Source organism: Embiotoca jacksoni, unplaced genomic scaffold, assembly GCF_022577435.1.
Source record: "Embiotoca jacksoni isolate LCO1_2020_lvr unplaced genomic scaffold, fEmbJac1.0.p SCAF_7, whole genome shotgun sequence".
Taxonomy (NCBI): Eukaryota; Metazoa; Chordata; class Actinopteri; family Embiotocidae; genus Embiotoca; species Embiotoca jacksoni.
In genome coordinates, this window is record NW_027185425.1 from 8,176,557 (window position 1) to 8,195,769 (window position 19,213).

At 43.2% G+C, this 19,213-nt stretch overlaps 2 protein-coding genes across 29 annotated transcripts in view; both read right to left on the reverse strand.

Annotated features, from left to right (window-relative positions):
• clasp2 (cytoplasmic linker associated protein 2) overlaps nucleotides 1-2,425 on the reverse strand; it is a 57,075-nt gene extending 54,650 nt beyond the window's left edge. For 23 of the 28 annotated variants that reach the window (XM_069176887.1, XM_069176872.1, XM_069176866.1 and 20 more), the window contains exon 1: nucleotides 1,486-2,425. In XM_069176887.1, the coding sequence (XP_069032988.1) occupies nucleotides 1,486-1,683 (198 nt within the window). In that variant the 5' untranslated portion in view covers nucleotides 1,684-2,425. The remainder of the gene's footprint in view (nucleotides 1-1,485) is intronic. The other 5 variants (XM_069176878.1, XM_069176876.1, XM_069176875.1 and 2 more) reach the window with 1 other exon arrangement.
• A 337-nt stretch (nucleotides 2,426-2,762) lies between these two features.
• Nucleotides 2,763-18,747, reverse strand: fbxl2 (F-box and leucine-rich repeat protein 2). Its single transcript, XM_069176898.1, has 14 exons — nucleotides 18,194-18,747; nucleotides 14,069-14,130; nucleotides 10,675-10,729; nucleotides 9,324-9,398; nucleotides 8,988-9,082; nucleotides 8,332-8,496; nucleotides 8,036-8,162; nucleotides 7,047-7,121; nucleotides 6,800-6,930; nucleotides 6,296-6,356; nucleotides 6,139-6,183; nucleotides 5,705-5,761; nucleotides 5,368-5,580; nucleotides 2,763-4,994 (listed from the first exon to the last, which is right to left on the reverse strand). Exons 1-14 carry the CDS (start codon nucleotides 18,221-18,223, stop codon nucleotides 4,887-4,889), a joined length of 1,299 nt encoding a protein of 432 aa, XP_069032999.1. The 5' UTR covers nucleotides 18,224-18,747; the 3' UTR covers nucleotides 2,763-4,886.
• Nucleotides 18,748-19,213: the final 466 nt, after the last annotated feature.

Here is a 19,213-nt window from a genome sequence, read left to right on the forward strand (position 1 = left end):
GTTTCACATTATGAATATGACATGGATGCAGGAAATGCATGTCACGCTAGATAGAGACAAATAATCTGATGAGGAGTATTAACTGAGTGAATCAGGAGAGCCGGGCCAAGATGGTTTGTCTTCCTACATATTTTGCTGAAAGTACACAGCAAAACTCTATTTTACAACTCATTACGTGGTAAACTGTAAATGTCTGAATAGTAGAGTTTGAAGTTCTCAACTTGAACCAGAAATTATAGATAAGATAAACAAATTATAGATGAAGTAAATTAATGAAATAACTAAACCCAGAGAAGGCCTGTGTTTCTGGTCACTAAACAGCAGCTTTATGGCCACCAGTTCAGTTTTAAGCTTGCGAGTAAATCTCTCCCACTCTCTGTACAGTTCAGATGCACTCTGCAGAATCACGCATGATATTTATTTTGTTGAATATTGTTTCTATTAGCTACGTAGAAGATGTCCGTTGAGTAGTTGGCCCTTCCACTGAGGCCCAGGATGCATTTTGAGTAATCATGGTCTGAGTGATCTGATCAGTGGGTCTGATCTGATCAGTGGGTCAGAGATGCATCCTGGGTGCATTTGCATATGTAAGTAGAGCTGTCCACTTGTCCTCAAATCACTCAAGACACATCTTAATGTCTGGAGTGACCTGGGCCACGTTAATCAGTGTAAAAAGCAACTCGGGAGACACGTTTGAGCACAGCTTGAAAAGAGATTTCAGACTGTTATGACAGGCTGTCTGGATTGGAGTGATGATTTAGCAAAAAAAAAAAAAAAAAATTAAAATCACATTCTTGAGTTTCTGAGCTATGGCAAAGAGTGCAGACAAGGCTACCACACACAGGACACAAGAGAGACAGTGAATAGAACATCTGAGAAAAGCAAGAAGAGGTCTAAGAGAGGGGAGAGAAAAAGAGATGGAGAAAAAGCATAACAATGACTGCTCTAACCCCTCCCCCATCCATCGCATCCCACCCCAGTGCTCCAGCAGTCTACAGTCCTGACAATGGGTCTCCTTAACACAGACACACAGTCTCAGCCAAAACAACAGTATAAACCCTAGCACACCACAGGAATGCCCTGTAAAAGTACCTCTGTCACTGGGATGAAAATAAAAGAGGTCTGCCTCTTATGATCCAGCATTAGTCTCCAGGGTTGCTAAAAAAGAAACACAGCCTTCTGTTTTTTTACTCTCGGTTTTGAAAGAACATGCCCATAAAACCGCAAATGCATCGAGACTTTTGAGATGGTTTCGGTCTGATAAGAAACTGCCTCTTAGTTGAAGCGATTCAAATAGGATAAAATAGTATTTTTGGCATCAGGAAGGCAATAACATCTCCAAATGGCTTATCTCTTTCCGTTGCTCCCCCTTTATGTTCCTGTTCACCGGGCAAGCTGGTGGAAAATAATTCATGAGCAGGCCGAGGATGGCTGCTAGAGTGACACTGCGATATGCTTTTACGATGACTGACCAAGATGTCTCACCTTGAAATTGCTGGAGTTCACCCATCCCGCTAACTCGTCTATGGTCTTATCCAGCCGGGGCTTGTCTTGATCTACGTCCGAGGAGCGATGCGGGTCGCTCAGGTAGTCAATGAGGTCCTGACCGACCTGCAGTCTGCGGGTAACGTCCTTCTGCTGTACCTGCTGGTAAAAATAGTCCATGTTGTCATGTTCCTCCATTGGGCACTCAGTGCCGTGTGGCCAGCCACTGAAGCCGGCCGAAGGCAGGAGACTGTTCTCGGTGGGACGGGGTGTGAAGGACTCGCGATGTGAAGTGTAGTCCCGCGGAGGGGGCAGAGAGACTGTGCTGTCTGGACTGCGTCTAGCCGATGTTTAATCATCAACATGCAATCCCATGAAAAAAAAAAAAAAAATCATCCCTCTGCCCAAATCAAAAGCTCAAGTTTGTATGTTACGATAAAGACTTAAGCTTGTTAGTAGTTTTTTTTTTTTTTTAATTTTTTTTTTAAATTTTTTAATTTAGCAAAACTTCAGGAAACGTGTAACTCTGGTGGATCCCAGTAATATATCTGCATCAAAAACAAGCAAAGCACCCCCCCCCCGGTTTGCTATCTGTTGTGCTAACAAAAATAGCGCCTTAGCTCGTTAGCACAGCGACCCAAACAATGCTGGACGTTGGTGATCCGCAGGCCCGCCGCCTGGCTCCGCTGCGCTCCTCTAGTCCATGACCGCGGGCTTTTAAAGCTGTCGGCTTCGTCGGCGGTAAAGTTGCGCCAAACTTCCGCACCAGGTCCTCAACTCCAGTCCCGCGGTAGAACTGTTTTTTCTTTAATCCGGGAATAATCGCTGCCACCTCTAAACAAAAACAACAACAACCCGTTAAGAGGCGCTCAACGCGTTGCCGGGGACTGCGGTTCACCAGGAGGCGCAACCGATCAACGACCAGGCCGATGGGTCTTCGGGCGCCGCACAGCTTGCCGGCATAATGCCTGATGTAAAATGTAAAATTAACGAATATAATGCAAACCACAATCATGGTTAAATATAGACGTACATACACTTACGAAGTTAAAAATATATATGCGTGTACTTACTTACGTTTAGATCATTTCTGTTTTCTACAAGAGTCAAGAATCAAACTATACTGTATATGTGGGCGTGTCTGCCGTCTACATGGCTCATTGGGGACATCTAGCGGTTTACCTGCCGCAGAGCATGTATCCAGTCTGCCGCAGTTTACTGAAGAAGCAGGCCCCTTCACACACAAGGAGACAAAATTTCACACTGCAGAGACAAACCACATTTACTATTAGTCACCTTTATTTACTCATTTGTTTTATTTTTTCATTTATTTCTTTATTTTCTTAAACATAAAACTGTTAAAACAGCTGTCAAACAGAGGGCATTAGTATCACAGCCAGTCAAGTCAGCTATGTATCCGAGTCGTCCTTCCTCTTTCTGTCTTGTCGTTTTATGTTTCAGTCCTATCCACAGTCCTGCCAGTCTCCCCAGTCCTTTAGCACTTGGCACTACACAGCACTTGCCAGTGTCTTGTTCAGCACTATTTTACAAGCTGCTTTTACTTTGTTGTATTTTCAGTGCTTGAAGTGGTGTAGTCATGTTCCATACATGAGTCACTCTGCATGGCGAGACAGATATTGGTTGAGATCCTGGTGATCAGAGGGAGTGTCTGTATAGAATGAAATAAACTGTTGGTTCTGAGGCTTTCCAGTCATCACTTCTCTGTTGTCACGTTTTGGAGGATTGGATGAGTTGGAATTTGTTGGTGACCAATTGAATACAATAGATTGGCAGATTTCACCAAACCTGTGTCAAATTCAAGTTTTAAATAATTCTTCATGGGGCCTAAAGCTAGAAGACAGCCAATTCGTTACATCCTACATCATCAGTAAATTGACAATTACACAAAACTATACTAAATCAACTTTCAAATACATAAATTCATGTGATTGTCAAAAAGTTGAGGTGCCTTTGCTCACAGTCTCATACCTCTTAGCTTAGCTTTAAACAAATTTTCATGTCACTCTTGAAGCAAAGTTACACCAACATTAGCCCTGATTGATATCCAGATACACACAGCATTAAATCTGAATAATGGACGTCACAGTCCGCTTAAAAACAGTGGGTATGCCACAGTCATATCAGTCTTACTGAACTATTCAGTTTAGTACTCTGAATAGTAGGGAGACTGGAAAACCTACTGATGTAAACAAGTTAGTCTGTGGTGCTAACCTAATCCTGGAGGTAAACAAATTCTTGCTAAACAAAGTTGTCAAGTAGGAGCTAGTGCACAGGGCTACTGACAGGATCGGATCAGGGCCTACAAGCCAACACAACCACGCAGTACAGAGAAGAGGCCACTCATCCCAGCAGCATACAGTGTCAACATAATGCTTTTAGACACTGAGGGTCTGAATCATAGGTCCTTTTTTTGTCAAACAGCAAGTTTTTCTTTTACATTTCAAAAAGAAAGATAAGCATACCTCCCTCTCTGAATAGACAGGCATGGACAATTACAATAAGCACTGAAAAAAGGGAAAAAAAATAAAAATTGTTGGCCTTCCCCAAGTGCTGAGTGAGTTGCCATAAGTGTAATTCTTTTTTCCATTGCAAAACATTCTTTGTACAAACAGAATCAAAAATCTCAACAGATGCACAAATATGTCACATGTCACATTTTGTACTTCCTGTCCCCCCCCCCCCAACTCTTCCACACCACAGAGTTGAGCTGGCTGTGCCAAAACTTCACTGTTTATATCCAGAAGATCTGCATTTCACCCACAGCCCCGCTCTCCTCTCCCTGCATGCTGTGAGTCTATTGGTCAAAGCAGAATGAATCACAGGATGGTCACATAGAGGTGTCATGTGATTGGTTGAGATGATACTTCACAGAGTGAACTGCTGTCCAAGATGACAATATCATCATTTTTTTATTTAGCTTGAACATGATGCTTCGTAGTTCCACTGTTCAGACCCCTCCCTACCCGCAGTCGTCCAGATGCAGTCCTTTAAGCCCAAAGGTGGGGGGTTGTGGGTGTGGGGCAGACTCCAGAGGAAAACCTGTTTTTGTCTTTACAGCGAGAAAGAGAGAATGAGACAGAGAGAGAAAAAGAGAGAGAGTCTGTCCATCCTTGTTCTTTCCTCCAACCCCATCCACGCCATAACCCCGAGACTGCTGCAATGCTGATTGGTGAGCAGGAGGAGAGAGAAGGGGCGGGTTCAACTGATCAGGGATCAGAGGCGATCAGTCTGTGTATTGATCAGTGATCAGGAGCAGTGAGTGGGTCCAGCCCCTCCTCTCCCCTACGCCTGCCCCAGTTCCCCCACCCCCAACCCAGTATCAGCCCATATCAGAGCAGCAGGACCTGTAAACAGAGGTGGCCCCCCCTGGCCCTCCACTGTCAGAGGATGATGCAGCAGCGGCACAGACGCTGGCCACCTCCATGTACAGAGGGTGGGGGTGTCACTGGGGCAAAGTAGGCATGGACCTTGATCTCTGGAAGGTGGGCCTGTGTAGGGAAGAGATGCATTAATTCAAGGGTATATGGTCAGGGCAGAAATATATCATGTTTACAGACACGTCCGAAGTTAGATGAAAAGATAAAAAAAAAGATAAAAATCGATCCAAGGTAAGCAAACCAGCTGTATCCTTATATTTACACGAGAGTAGTATTGATTTTCCAATCAAAATTTTGGCAAGAATGCAGAATTATTATTATTATTTTTTATTTACAATTCCTTTAAAGCCAAGATAAATTGTATGATCTTTACATAAAAGCAGAGCAGAGAGGTAAGTTTTAATAAATCGTCGATGCAATGCTCAAGAAGATCAGACTCGTGCCCAAAATCAGCGTGTATTTTTCCAACATGTCTACTACTGACCCTGATGCGTTTGATGCCAGCCCGGGTGACTTGCTGACAGTCATAGAGCTCGATCCGCTCCAGGCGATGGCAGGTCTTCAGGTGCTCGAGGGTCACATCCGTGATGAGGGGGCAGTTGTCCAGCTCCACCACGGTGAGGCGCTCTTGGCCACAGGTGCTGCTGCTTAGAGCTCTGATGCCATCGTCTGTGATTAGCTCGCAGTGGGACAGGGACTGTACGGGGCACAAGAGACAAGGTTGAAGACACACAGATAGATGGATTAAACCTCACACAGGCACACAGACAGGCCGAGAAAGAAGCTGGCACAAACTCAGACCTGCAGGTGTAAATGTTTACCAGTGCTTGCAGGCGAGGGCAGTGGATTGACAGCTGAACCAGGGTGTTATCTGTCACCTGAGGAGAGGACAAGCTTGATTAACGTACTGTTCTCACATGTCTAAGGGCAGCTCAGAGGCTCAGTTCTCAAGTCTTTGGGGGCATGTGATGCATATTCATGTCTTGCTCTGAATCCTGCTGCTAGATTCTTCTCTGTCTCACTTCTTCTCTGTCTCCCTTTCTACTTTCTGTCAAAAGTGATTTAAATGTTGACGTAACAGAAGTGCTCACTTCCCCATTTGGAAATAAAAATACCCTTTCATGCACACAATCACATCTGTCCTTTTCTTACAATCTAACGTTGACACAGACAAACAGGTCAGTAATTTTATATTCATCATAAATTAGCTGAGTATGATCTTAGGAGTAAATAAAGAAACCACAAATTCTCTTACCAAAATACATTCTTCTAAGTCCATTTTTTCAAGCTCATGACAATTCTGAGAAGATAAACAGATGTTTTTTGTGAGAAAAGCCCAGAGACACCAAGGTAAAATGGATGGTTGGCCTAAGTGAAGGTTTGCAGATATGAGAACTCAAAATGAAACTCACTCTGGCCAGCACAGTGAACCCAGCGTCCGTAACATGGGAGCAGCGTGCAGCTTCAAGGATCCTGAGAACAGAGGCACATACAAAACTTGTGAAGACCGCTCGGAGTGGTGTGCAGCTGGAAACACTGTAGAGTTATTGTGGCTCGTTGTGTATCTAACTGAACAACAACAGTAAGTCATCAGTTTGAGGAAGGGTACTGAAGATCATTGCAGAACACAGTGGGCTGCAGTGGGTACTTTTTTGGTTACAACTCACATGACGATGGTATTTTTAAGTAGTTCAATTTACATGAAAAACTTCAAATAAATATAATTATTCTAGTAATTTTTTTGGAAATCATAGCAATCACATTGTCTGGATGTATGAGGGTATTTTGTGGATACTGAAGCGAGATATGTTTCCTGGAGAAATATAGTGGAACAGGTGTTTGTGTGAGTGTGCGTGAGTGTGCATGTGTGTTTGTGTGTGTGTGCGCATGTGTGTGTGTGTGTGCGTGTTCCCTACTTGAGTCGGGGACAGTTAAGTCCCAGTGCAGTGAGAGAGGCATCAGTGATGTTGCTGCAGCCAGACACACAGAGGATCTGCAGCTTGTGGCATCCTCGGCACAGACTGACCAGGCCTTCATCTGTTATTTGCTGGAGGCAACAGACACACAAAATAAATCACAAAAACACGGAGGCACACAGAGCCATCCCTCCTGCATTTTTATCAGTCTCTCCCTCCCCACCAATCCCACAGATGTTTGCCTTACTGTGCAAGACTGCATATTGATGATGGTGAGTTCTGGGCAGTGTTTCTGCAGGTGTTTCAATGCTCCATCATCCAGCTGGAATAAAATAAAAGATGCACAGTCCTCAATCAAGATAGAAATCTATAATTTATGCATGTAATTTATGATTTAAATGAGTCTTGAAAACTAAAATTTCCCTTTGTTCAATTTGTCCCCGTTTCTTAAATGAGTTTAATCAATATTGTTATTTACATGTAACTGCTGTCCCCTTGTGAGCCTCAAATTTATGGGGTTTTAATGGGGTTTTTTTTCCATGCAAGAAAAATAGACTAGACTTGAGTAAGAAAACAACTGAACACAGCCTGAAGACAATGTGGGCTCTCAAGGGGCATCAGAAAAATAAAAGGCCAGCCCAACACAAACCACCTCATAAAAAACAACCGTAAGATACGTAAAATACAAGTAAAACGCCCAAATACCATATAGTGGAAAATGTACTGTGCTAAGAACAGCAAGAAGGGAAAAGAGCACGTTTGTCTTCAGTTAAGGTCTGCTGAGATTTTTCAGGACCGGGAAAAGAAGTGTGCAGTGTAGCGGTTTGGTTTTTAATTTTATGTATTTGTTTTGAGTTTGCTGATGTTTTTAATTCTTCCTCAACTGAAGAATATTGTGAACTGTGAATACCATCAGAGGACCGTGTTAACAGTAACATGTAGAGCAACAGGAAACAAATCTGGAAGCAAGAGAGGATCATGTTTTAACCAGTCTACCCATTTTAAACAGTTTTATCACAACATTTTATGATGAAAATGTGAAACACGGAGAGGGCAGCCTTAATTATAGTCTTTTTTTTTAACAATAATAATCTATATTATGCTATGGAAAAAAGCACTTCGGAAAGGATCAAAATGCCTCTTATAAAGAGCATAAAATACCCTAAAATGCCCTGAAATAAACAAAATAAATTGGTGTGTGTGTATGTGTGCATGTGCAAACTACCATTACTGTACCTGTGTGCAGCCTCTGAGGAACAGTGCTCGTAAACCATTGCAACCTCTGGCAAGGGCCTCAATGCCATCACGCGTGATCTGGTCACACCAAGACAGGTTCAACATCTCCAGCATTCTGCAGCCATCACTGAGCAAATGGAGATATGTCTTTTGTAACATATGAATATATTCATTATTTCCTTTAAACAAAAAGAGTAAGACGAATATAGTGTGTGTGAGGGCTTGGGGAACACAGGGTTAATGTGAAGGCTGTGTGTGTTAAGAGGCCACTGCATTACTGAGTGTGTGGGCGCTACCTGAGGGCTTTGAGTGAGTGGTTGCTGATGGACACGCAGGAGGTGAGATCTAATTGTTTGAGTTTGGAGCAGAACTTGCTGAGGCTGAGGCAGGTGCTGTCTGTGATCTTGGTGCAGCCGTTCAGGTTCAACACTTCAATGTTTCTGCAGTTCTGAGCAAATGTCCTGGGAAACAAATTAACAGTGAAGAGGGAGAATGGGAATCACTTCATTGAATAAATATGAAGTCAGATGCTGGGAGTTGCTCAGGAGTCAATTAACACAGTCATCTACAGGCCCCTGGGAGACTCCTGCACGTTTCTTTTTGTTACTCTCCAAAGAGCAGCTTGTACTTGTACAAATCCACTGCTTATAGAGGTGATAGAGATCTCCAAGTTACACAACAATTTCATGCAAAAATAAAATTACACCACCATGATTCTTTTGTTTTGTTGGTCTTTTTCGTGTACACAGTCAAGTGAGATTAAATGGAATCAGAAAAGAGCTCCTAGTTCAGAGTCCCCTGGGAATGATGAAGCACAAGCCGCTTAAACTTAAAACATAATCACACGGGGACAAAAGCAGAAAGTAATCAAACCGACAACAAGAGGATTTTTGTACAAGTCAAAGCAGAAGCACACTTTATATGTATGTCAGAGAGATAATTAGAATCTCACTTCATGGAGGCATCTCCAACGCTCAGGCAGCCCCTGAGGCTGAGCTGCCTCAGGAAGCCTCCACAACGCTTTGAAATGTTCTCCACCACCCGCCCCTGAGACACACAGGGACAGAGAGAGAAACATGACTTGGACCAAAAGACAGAGGATCAGCTGTGACGTCACAGTCGGCACCAAAGCCTACTGACCCAGCACTAAGCCTTGGGTTGGATAATGCTACTCAACGAGCACTCGCATACACAGGCAACAAATACAGGCAAGCGCACTCCCACAAATACTGTCCCTTCTAACCCCTCGCCCTTTTCCCCTTCTCTCTCTCACAAACGTGCCCATCACCTCTATGTCAGTCTGGAAGTTGAACAAGTCGATCTTCTGCCAGTTACTGCCGTCGAGGGCCAGGACATTCCACGCCTGAGAGGAGGACAGACAGGTCGTGAAGAGAGAGCCAGACAAGTGGGTCACACAAAGGTGGGGGAAGGTGAATGCCGACTCTTTCATCATAACATGAAGTAGAAATTGATGAATGTAGTGGATCAAACCTGAGTGTACAGTAAGCCAATGGGTTTGTGTACACATAATCTATGTCCACTTTCTGGCAGAGGATTTTCTGCTCTTCCTTGTTTGGTTTTGTTGGAAACTAAAAATTTGGGGGTTTTGGACTGTGAGTCAGAAACAAACAAGACACCTGAAGACAACACTTTGGGCTTTAGGAAATTATATTTGCTCACTGCTTCTAGATTTTGAAAAAGTAGAGCCCAATCAATACTGGATCTTTAGGGCCAATATTAATATTAGGGAGTAAAAAAATATTGATATATCAGCTGATATACACTGTAAATGTGGTCATAAAACACTTTTAACACTTGTGATAAATATATTTAATGGAGGCAGGATATTTAACATTTATTTTCCATACAGATATCAGTGCACTGAAACAGTAAATTACAATACACTGGGAATTGAATAATAATAAAAAAACAACAACAACACACAAACATAACCATTTCTAGTTTCCCCAAAGCATCTTCTTCTGCCTTATGTTCTGTAAAAAAAAAGGTTTACATTGGCCAACATATACATCAATATCGATATGTCGGTCATAGGCCAAAATTGTCCGATATATATATCATTAATATATATCTGATATATCAGTCCAGCTGTACTTTAAAGTCAAAATAATGAATTGATTAATAAATAAAATAATAAGGAACAATTGTTGGAACTCATGGTATATTTAATACATGCATGAAGCTCAACAGACAAGAGATAAACTAACATAAAATTAAAACAACTCAGACTTGTTTTTACACTTATCATAGAAAATAAAAACTTACTTTGTGCTTTGTGACATGAAAGGGAAAAAAACAAGCAATTTTCTTATAGGAAAACAGTGTTTCAGTTGTAAGAACTGCTGCCATCACAACTATGCACTCACAGTCTACATGCCAAAGCCTTGTTCTTATTCACAGATCCCTCATTCATAAATAGTTTTCAGCTGCAGTGGACCACTTAAACAAAACCAGCAGAGGGCACTGTATTATAGACATTTCTAGAGAATTCAGAAATTGTAAACCAGTTATAACTGAACCACACCATAGTTCACAATTACATCAATCCATTATTTTTAAACAATGAACATATAAGTCCTCAGTGGGTGGTGTGGAAGAGTCAAAAGGGAGGTGCTTACCTTGGATACCTGGGCACACCTACACAGTGTAACCACATCCAGATAGGAGAATATTCTAGAAAGAGAGACAAAAAGGAGCATTAGTTTGACTTGGATCAGTGATCAGACAAAGAGCTCTGTTTCCAGCTAAGCTTTATGTGTGAATATTTTTTTCCCTATGTGTTAATGAATGTATGTTTTTTTTTTTTTTTTTAAATGTCTGTAGAGAACAGAACAATCCCCTGTGTTTGGTTAGCAGCAGGAGAGCCCCACAGACAGGCAGTGTTTGAGCTGTGGGCCGATCAGCCACAAAGGGCTGCATGCAGCAGGCTACAGGGTCAGCTCAATCCATTAATCTGCCAATGAGTAATCTCTGGCACTCAGACAGCCAAGGCCACAGACAGACAAACATACAGTACTGTATGTGCATGTACAGGAGGACACAAACATATGTGAAACCAAATATACACACCTCCTCTCAGTGATAAGATGGCCTGTTAGTTTACTCAGAAGTGACTTAAAGGGGCAATCTATAGAAAATTTGAGGTATTCACAGAACTGTCATGCTGCCAAAGCTGTGTAGTGGCAAAGCTGTGAGTGCAGCTGGGGTCTGAATGTCCTTTTAACCCCAGGAAACAGGAGCTGGCCATTGTTTCTTTCATATAGGCACAAACAATGGGTGTGTGTTTTGATGTGTGGAAGGCCAGGGGCATGCCGGGACATGTCCGTATAATCTATATCAGAGTCTTGCGTCAGGGAGTACACGCCTACAATCAACAAACTACACCCGTACAATCAACATGTCAAGTGACATGATGGACGCATGGACAGACAGACAGACAGACAGACAGACAGACAGACACACACCACACACACACCACACACCACACACCACACACACACCACACACCACACACCACACACACACCACACACCACACACAGTCCTTGGAGTGGTTGCAGGCCACCAGAGAAGCTGACCAATCAAGCTCCCACTCATCGATCTGCCTTCTAATAACTGGTTAATGGCCGTGATGCTGATCATTGATTGGCTGTCTGTTTTAATCAAACACAATCTGACTTTCCATTATGTTTGTGAGAGAGGCCCTCTATGCGCTGGAGGTTTCTGTTAATCATACTCGCATGGAAGCAATCAGTCAATCTGATTTGACGAGTCCTGTTTTAACCACTCTGATGTCTCTAACGGGTAGTAAAAGAATAACAGCCGAGAGCAACACTGACTTTTTAAATGAGGACGTATTGCTGAATATAGTCAGATCATATCACTGACATGGACAGAAAATTAACAGAAAGGGAAGAAAGGGACACAATACAGCCAAATTCAGAGATGTAACAGCATGAGTAATGTATGTTTTTCACTTTACCACACACAACAAAGAACTGCTGTCTGCACTGAACACAGGCAGAACAAAAAATAAGTTAAAAGCCTTTGATTGCTCTGTTTAATCCTGCCTACGTGTACCTATTTTTCACACAAGCTGCAAAATAGAATTTTAATGGAGCACAGTCCAATTTGTTGACAAAATGTACACCTGGCCCTTCAAGCATGGCTAGATAAGAGAGAGTCGAGCCTTCGCCATGAGTCTGGCACTGGTTGCCATAGGAACAACTCAGACGTGAATTTTGGGTGTTGGTGTTGGTGCTGGGTGCTGAGTCAGTGCTTCTGGGTAAGAGGACCGTGAACTGCTCTGAACTCTCTCCGAGGCTTGTCTGTCAGACAAGGTTCTTCTATACCACGGCACAGTTTTAACAGTTTATATCCGTGCTGCACTGGCCTAGATAACAGCTGTTATTGCACCGGCTGAGAGGCAGACAAGACCAAAAACAAGTCAGGCACTCGGGCTCGCTCACACCGAGACATTAGACCTGAACAGCAATGCTAATGAGAACGCTAATTCATCAAATTGACAAATTAATTAGCCAAACACAACACATGGCCAATGTTCTCCAGTTGCTGCAAACCTTCTCTGGTGAGTGACACCTGTTTGTTTGCAACTCTTCATCTCAAGTCAAGTCTTTGAGACGAGTTTCTCCTTTAGACCTTACAGACTGTTTCAATTCAGGGTTGCAACAGGTAATGTATTAATTTGTTGATTAATTGATCAATTGATTGGAAGAAATTTACCACCCATTTTGATAATCAAATAACCATTGAAGTCACTGTTCAAGTAATAGTACCACACATTCTCTGGTTTTAGCCTCTTAAATGTAGAAGATTTTAGGCTTTTTGTATTTCAGTATCTTTGGGTTTTGGTTGAAGAAGCAAATGACAGTATTTTTAACATTTGGCCTCCTTTTATTGACAAAATGACCAATCAATTAATCAAGAATAGAAGCTTGTGTTGAACGTTATGGCCTGGAGAGATGGAGATAAATAAAATCCTTTATTTCTTACCACAAAAAAGCAAAGATCAGAGAATGTGAAAAAGAAATCTAAATTTGAGTTTCAGGGTGATACTTTTCTTATTTCCTATTCCATTAATCATCTGGTGGCCACTCATATTTATATCACAACCAATTTTGAATTAAGTTTCTAATAACTGCGATGCTTCAGTTTTTGCATTCAAAACTTCAACACACACGTTTAACTGGATTATACAATAGCTGAAGGGACAATATAATGTCCCCCCACTGTGTAAAGTAGAGGCGGGGTATAAAACAAAATTAGATACTTAAAAAAAAAGCTCCAGTCAACCCACTTTCCACGGTTTAAAAACAAGATTTACTGCCACCACAATGAGTCTCTCTCACAGCTGATTGTGTAACTGTCTCAACATGACACATGTGACAGTCGGTCATGTGTTGGAGCAAGCGAGTGCATGTGAGAACATGTTTTTCTGTCCACCAGTGAAAGTGTGCTGGTGGTCATGGGTGCACCGGTAGTCTCTGTGGAGAGCAGATGGAGCGGCAGAAGAGCACAGCACTGCGGAATTCCCCACCAGCTAAGACGAGCTATTTATAGCACACATACACAGACATACAGTTTGCATAGGCCCTGGAGTGTTTCACACAAGCACACACAAACATGCAGTTTGTCTGCAGAGGTACATGCAGAGGTGTGCGTGATGTCAGATTTATGGGTCATGCGCAGCTGCTGCGGGACAAAATATTGGTCTGTAGGTCACACAGTGAACAGCATCCCATTTCAGACTGGTGGCTGACACACACACCATACAAAAACAGACACCAACACAACATACACACACAACTAATGACAAAACAACCATACACACCTACAGTTCAAGGCTGCTTCAGCTAATAAGTAAACCTGACTTAAGCCCTTGTCCCAGGGTATATTGTGTTATATTTTGTGTGCTTGTGTGTGTGTGTGTGTGTGTGTGTGTGTGTGTGTGTGTGTGTGTGTTAATGGGGCGGTTCAATATTATCAATCTTACCTAAGAAGAAGCTCTTTGGGGAGCTTCTTGTTAATGGGGGCTTCATCGCTGTTTGAGAACACCTGCCGAGAAACAAGATAAACAGCAACAACGAGTGCAATTAGACACCAACAAGACACAAGCTATTACAATGGCAAGAGAAATCAAAATATTATTATTATTATTATATTATTATTATATTACAGCAAGAGTACTACAGCAAACAGACCTACACTGAGCCTGCGGATCCCATCATTTTGTGTCACCAACTCAAAACGTGTTCACTAAAAATAGACCCTTCCACTATGTTCATAGTTACTACTGCGAAATAAGCTATCACTTCCTTAAGCTATGCTAATAAACACACCAGAGCTGCATTTGGCTTCCCATGTCCCCTCCTTACAAGCTTATAATTCTGTTAGCCTGGTCAGCCTGTTGGCATGCTTATCTCAATTAGTCTACTCGCTGGATGTCTGGCCATCTGCTGACTAGGACACATAAAAACTCACAGACACACACACACACACACACACACACGCGCGCGCACACACACACACACACGCGCGCGCGCACACACACACACACACACACACACACACACACACACACACACACACACTCGCAGGTGATTCAAGTCAGACCTCTCTGTGTGAGGAACAGAGGCAGAACATTCTAGATCAGGTGGGCTGCATTCAGCCATGAATTTAAATTACGCCAAACACCCACAGTCGCTGAGCCTCTGCAGACACGCATCCTGCCAGTGATGCATTTGTATCTTCAAAGACTCAGAAACTGTATCTAATGAGGGGGACTCCCTGCTGTTTCACACGCAAACACAAACGCCCAAATGTGAAAACACAAAGGGGAGCGAGGATGAGACATGGGACGAGCAAATGATTGATTCTGAGAAACCGTCTTTGGGTGCAGCTCGCTCCATGACAGATGCAACCTCTTCGAAGGAGAAAGCAATAAAGGAGAGGGAAGCTGGGAGAAAGAGGGAAGTAAGAGACAAAGGCAAACAAAGAAACTGCGCTACAGTGCTGGAAAAACATGTATAAAGGTCATAATTAAAATCCGAGAGCGAAAGAAAAGGAGGGAGGAGGGGGATACAGGCTATTGGGTGGAAGTGGGGTCAAAAAGACAAAAGAGAGGGAGTTGGTCCATTTAAAGTCCAGCAAAGATTAACTAAGCTGGTTTAAATTTTAACATCTCTGCTCAGGTAACAACACCGCAGACAAAGTGGTTTGAAAGACAGATCTGGACCTATTGATTAGCTATACCCAATAATAGCTCCAGGATACAGCTAAACCTACACACACTCCTGAACTGAATAATGCATGATTGCAGTCGCAACTGCGTCGGCTTAGTAAAGTAAATTGTCCTTAATTGTAGAGCACTGGACTCACTGAAAGGTAGGGAGAGAACTTGACCTGTCAACAGACAGCATATTGACTCAGCGTCTCTCCAAAGACAGAGGTGGCTTAGGACTTAGGACTAAATTTAGACTTAAATCCAGACCACCTCTGCAACACATCACTCACCTTTGACCTCTACTTCAACAGACACATGGTTACACACAACACAGAAAGGCCAGGATGTAACCCAGTGGGTTATATACAAAATGAAACATGGGCCAAGTAATCTGTTCATGTTGAGGTTTAAATACAGTTTTACTGTGTAATGAGATCTACAGAAGTTTAGCTCTATCCAGACTCACTGAACGTATGGAAATTCATATTCCTGTTGAAATACATTAACCCATTAGGTTATGTAAATACATGTAGTCATCAAAAAATGGGATACTCAAATAATCATCTAAGACATGCATCAAAGAAAAATACTGAAAATTTGCTAGTTCAAACTATCCAACATGAGGATTCTGTTTTAAATCAGTATGACATTTAGGTTCAAAGCCACCTCTGGTATGCGTGCTTCATTAATGTTATCACCTCAGCAGGCTGGTGCCCTCGTTCCTGGTGCCAGAAGAGCAGCATTCCCAAGCAGGGAGCTCCTCTCTGCAGTCTTTTTCCTCGACAGTGTGTAACAAAGTCGGCATGAAAACCTGCTTTTTTTTGTGACTCGGGTTGGGAGTTTCTTAGCCACGTTAAAGCAACCATGAAGAAATTAAATCTGGGTCACGCAGCGTGTTTAGTTTCGGGGCAGCAATGCAACAACAACAAAGGGTTGTGCCAGGTGTTGAATGTAAATCATCATATCAGGGGTTTTGTCAACCCCTCCCAGGTTCTCCTCTCTAACCCTGCGCTCCTCTCACTCTGACGCACACAGCCACTCCAGCTTGTTTCCCACCAAACGCTGGTTTTCATCTAAGAAGCTTAGACCTGTGTTAAGAAATCCACCGATATGGCAACAACACATCAGCACCACTTCGGGTCCGATTCACTCACACGTACTCGCGCGCACTTGCCCTGACACAAGTGCACACCTGACTGAGGAAAGTCAAGTACCATCAAGTCAAGCCCCGAAGGATCCCAACAATCTCTGTGTTTCAAATGCTCACAGCTTTACGGACCTACGACCAGTCGGACCTGGTGATTTAACACTTGTACACAATTATGAAGAAAACGCTGACACAAGAAAACACAGTCATTATCATATCCGGTTAAAGTTACATTTCAAAGCAATCTGTAAAATTATAGGCAGCTGATCAATGGTGGAAAGTGGTTAAGTATTTAGTACCGTTTTGAAGCACTTGGGAGTTTGTATTTTATGCTGCTTCATAGTTTAACTCTAAATATTGTATTTTTTTACTCCACAAAATGAATTTGACAGCTGTGGACACTGTTGACTTCGCAGCATGAAATTTACTTGTATATAATAAAAATGTGTCCCTATAAAAGAAGATTATTGGTCAAACTAGAACTGTGTATTGGCAAGAATCGTGATACAGGGGTTACCATTCAATACATTGGGATAAATTGCAATACTGTAAGTAAGGCGATATGCTACGATAGTAGACAGAACACATCACCATTACACATCAAATATGAGGGTTTTTTTCTGCAGTCACAACAGTTGGATCTGCATTTGTCACAGTCAATATATAATTCAATAAAAAAGCAGGCATCGGGGGTTTTCCTACCATTATAACACTGAAGTGCAGCCCTCAAGCATTTTTTTTCACAGCACCTAAGCAACTATGTCTTTACGATAAGATTTGATTTACCAATGTTTGGTAATTATTATTTGAATGGCAGACAGTGAATTTTTTTAAATAAATATTGTAAAGATGATAGTCCAAAATTACTTGAAAGTGCAGTTTTTGGTCAAAGAACTGCCCACCAACAACCCCCCCCCCCCCTCAAGCAGGGAAACCCCAGAACCTGCATCAGTAATAACACCCAGTTTTATAACACTGAAAGGGCTCATTATGCCTGCATTATGAGTTTATGTGTAATACTTTAAAAACATGTTGCTGATACTGCAGTACTTGTACTTCTAGACACAACTTAAAAAAAAAAAAAAAAAAAAATACTGGAAAGGAAGTATCTTTACCTTGAAGTATTAGCTACTTATGCTGAGGATAGTGTGTTTACCACTTTCCTGTTGGATATGTGGGAAGGTTGTGAGAGGACCCATGATAATTCATAGCACTTGCATGATCTGCGGTATCATTACTTCTTCTTGAGCACCTGTAGTGGAGCAGTGTCACACAGAAAGCTACCAAAACCTCCTGTGGCACCTGTCATTCACAGGTTTTTTTCCAGTGTTGTCGACCAAGCCCAAGTGATGACTAATTGAATGCTGCCGGACTGCTCGTATTTACAACGCCGCTGTCCATCTGCAGCCCCCCTCGGTCCCCCTCCTGAAAGCCTGAAACCTCAGGCGACAGCGGCAGCCAGCCTCGGCCCTGATATCCTCGGCCACAGCCCTCCTGTCCCGCAGTCCTGTGAGCTCCATGTTGTCGCTGTCTACTGGTGCGGCAGGACAACAACAGGATTTCGGATTACCCTTGACCAACAAAACGCCTCAGCTCCTGACTGCATGTAAAATTAGGAGCACGGCGCACACACGCACGCACGCACACACACACACACACACGCACACTTTGCTTATACAAGCCCACGACTCCCACGTCTACTAGAAACAAACATTTTAACCGTTGGTGGTCCACTCCCTCTGTCATACCTCGAACCGGCCCTTGGTGATACCGTTCATGTCTGCGGCGGCGCGTCCCTGCTACACACCGCACACCCGCCAGTCGAGCCGTTTGACGAATGCCGTTATTGTTTTTGTCGCCGTTTTATTTTTGGTCGCTCGGAGTGTGTAGGAGCCGAGCTGAAGCTGGGTCTTCACGCCCTCCGCCCCCCACCCCCCAGCCGCCAGCGAGGCTCCTGTCTCCGGGTCAGCGAGGCGGTGGTGAGGGTGGTGTCGGTCCGGGGCGGCCTGCGGTCACGTTAACGCTCGTTGTCTCGGAGACCAGCGGCTCCCCAGCCCGTCTCATCACAGGGCTCTGCTACCAAAATAACAATAATAACATGGACGGTCTGTCAAGTGACTTCACTTCCGCCTCTCCCTTCATCGCTCCAGCACGAGTCAGCTGGCTCCGAAATCTCCCAAGTTTGCTAAAAACACACGGGAAACGCTCGGTGGACGTCCGCGTTCATATCTCGCCGCATATTTCCCGCATCAAACGCACGTACGGCGGCTGACACGAGCGCTTCCCTCACTGTTTTCTGTTTACTTGCGGTGGAAGGGGAGGGCCAACGTGACGTCACTGCTGCGGGAAAAAGCACGCGTGGTCGATTTGTTTTGATTGTGGGGTCTTGCGGAGTTTTTTTTTTTTTTTTGAAAAGTACGACAACGGGGCCCGTTTAACCGGATTCACCGAATCAGTGAGGGCTAAAACGGCACCGGGACGTGACCTGACAAGAACCCGCGGTTCTGATTAAATGGAAGGAAACATTTAGCATCTGTGAACGCCTGACCCAAGAGTTCCTCTACCGTAGAGATCTGTAACTCCTGCCACATTCAGGCTTCGACCTGCAGACACACACCCAAAACAAGCCGGACTGACACCCTTGTGGTTATGTAAACTGGCAAGTGGTGGAAAAGTAATTGTATTACAGAGGTGAAAAATATACCACATTTCAGGTAAAAGTCCTGCATTAAAATTTTTTACTTGAATCTTTTATCAGTAAAGTAACA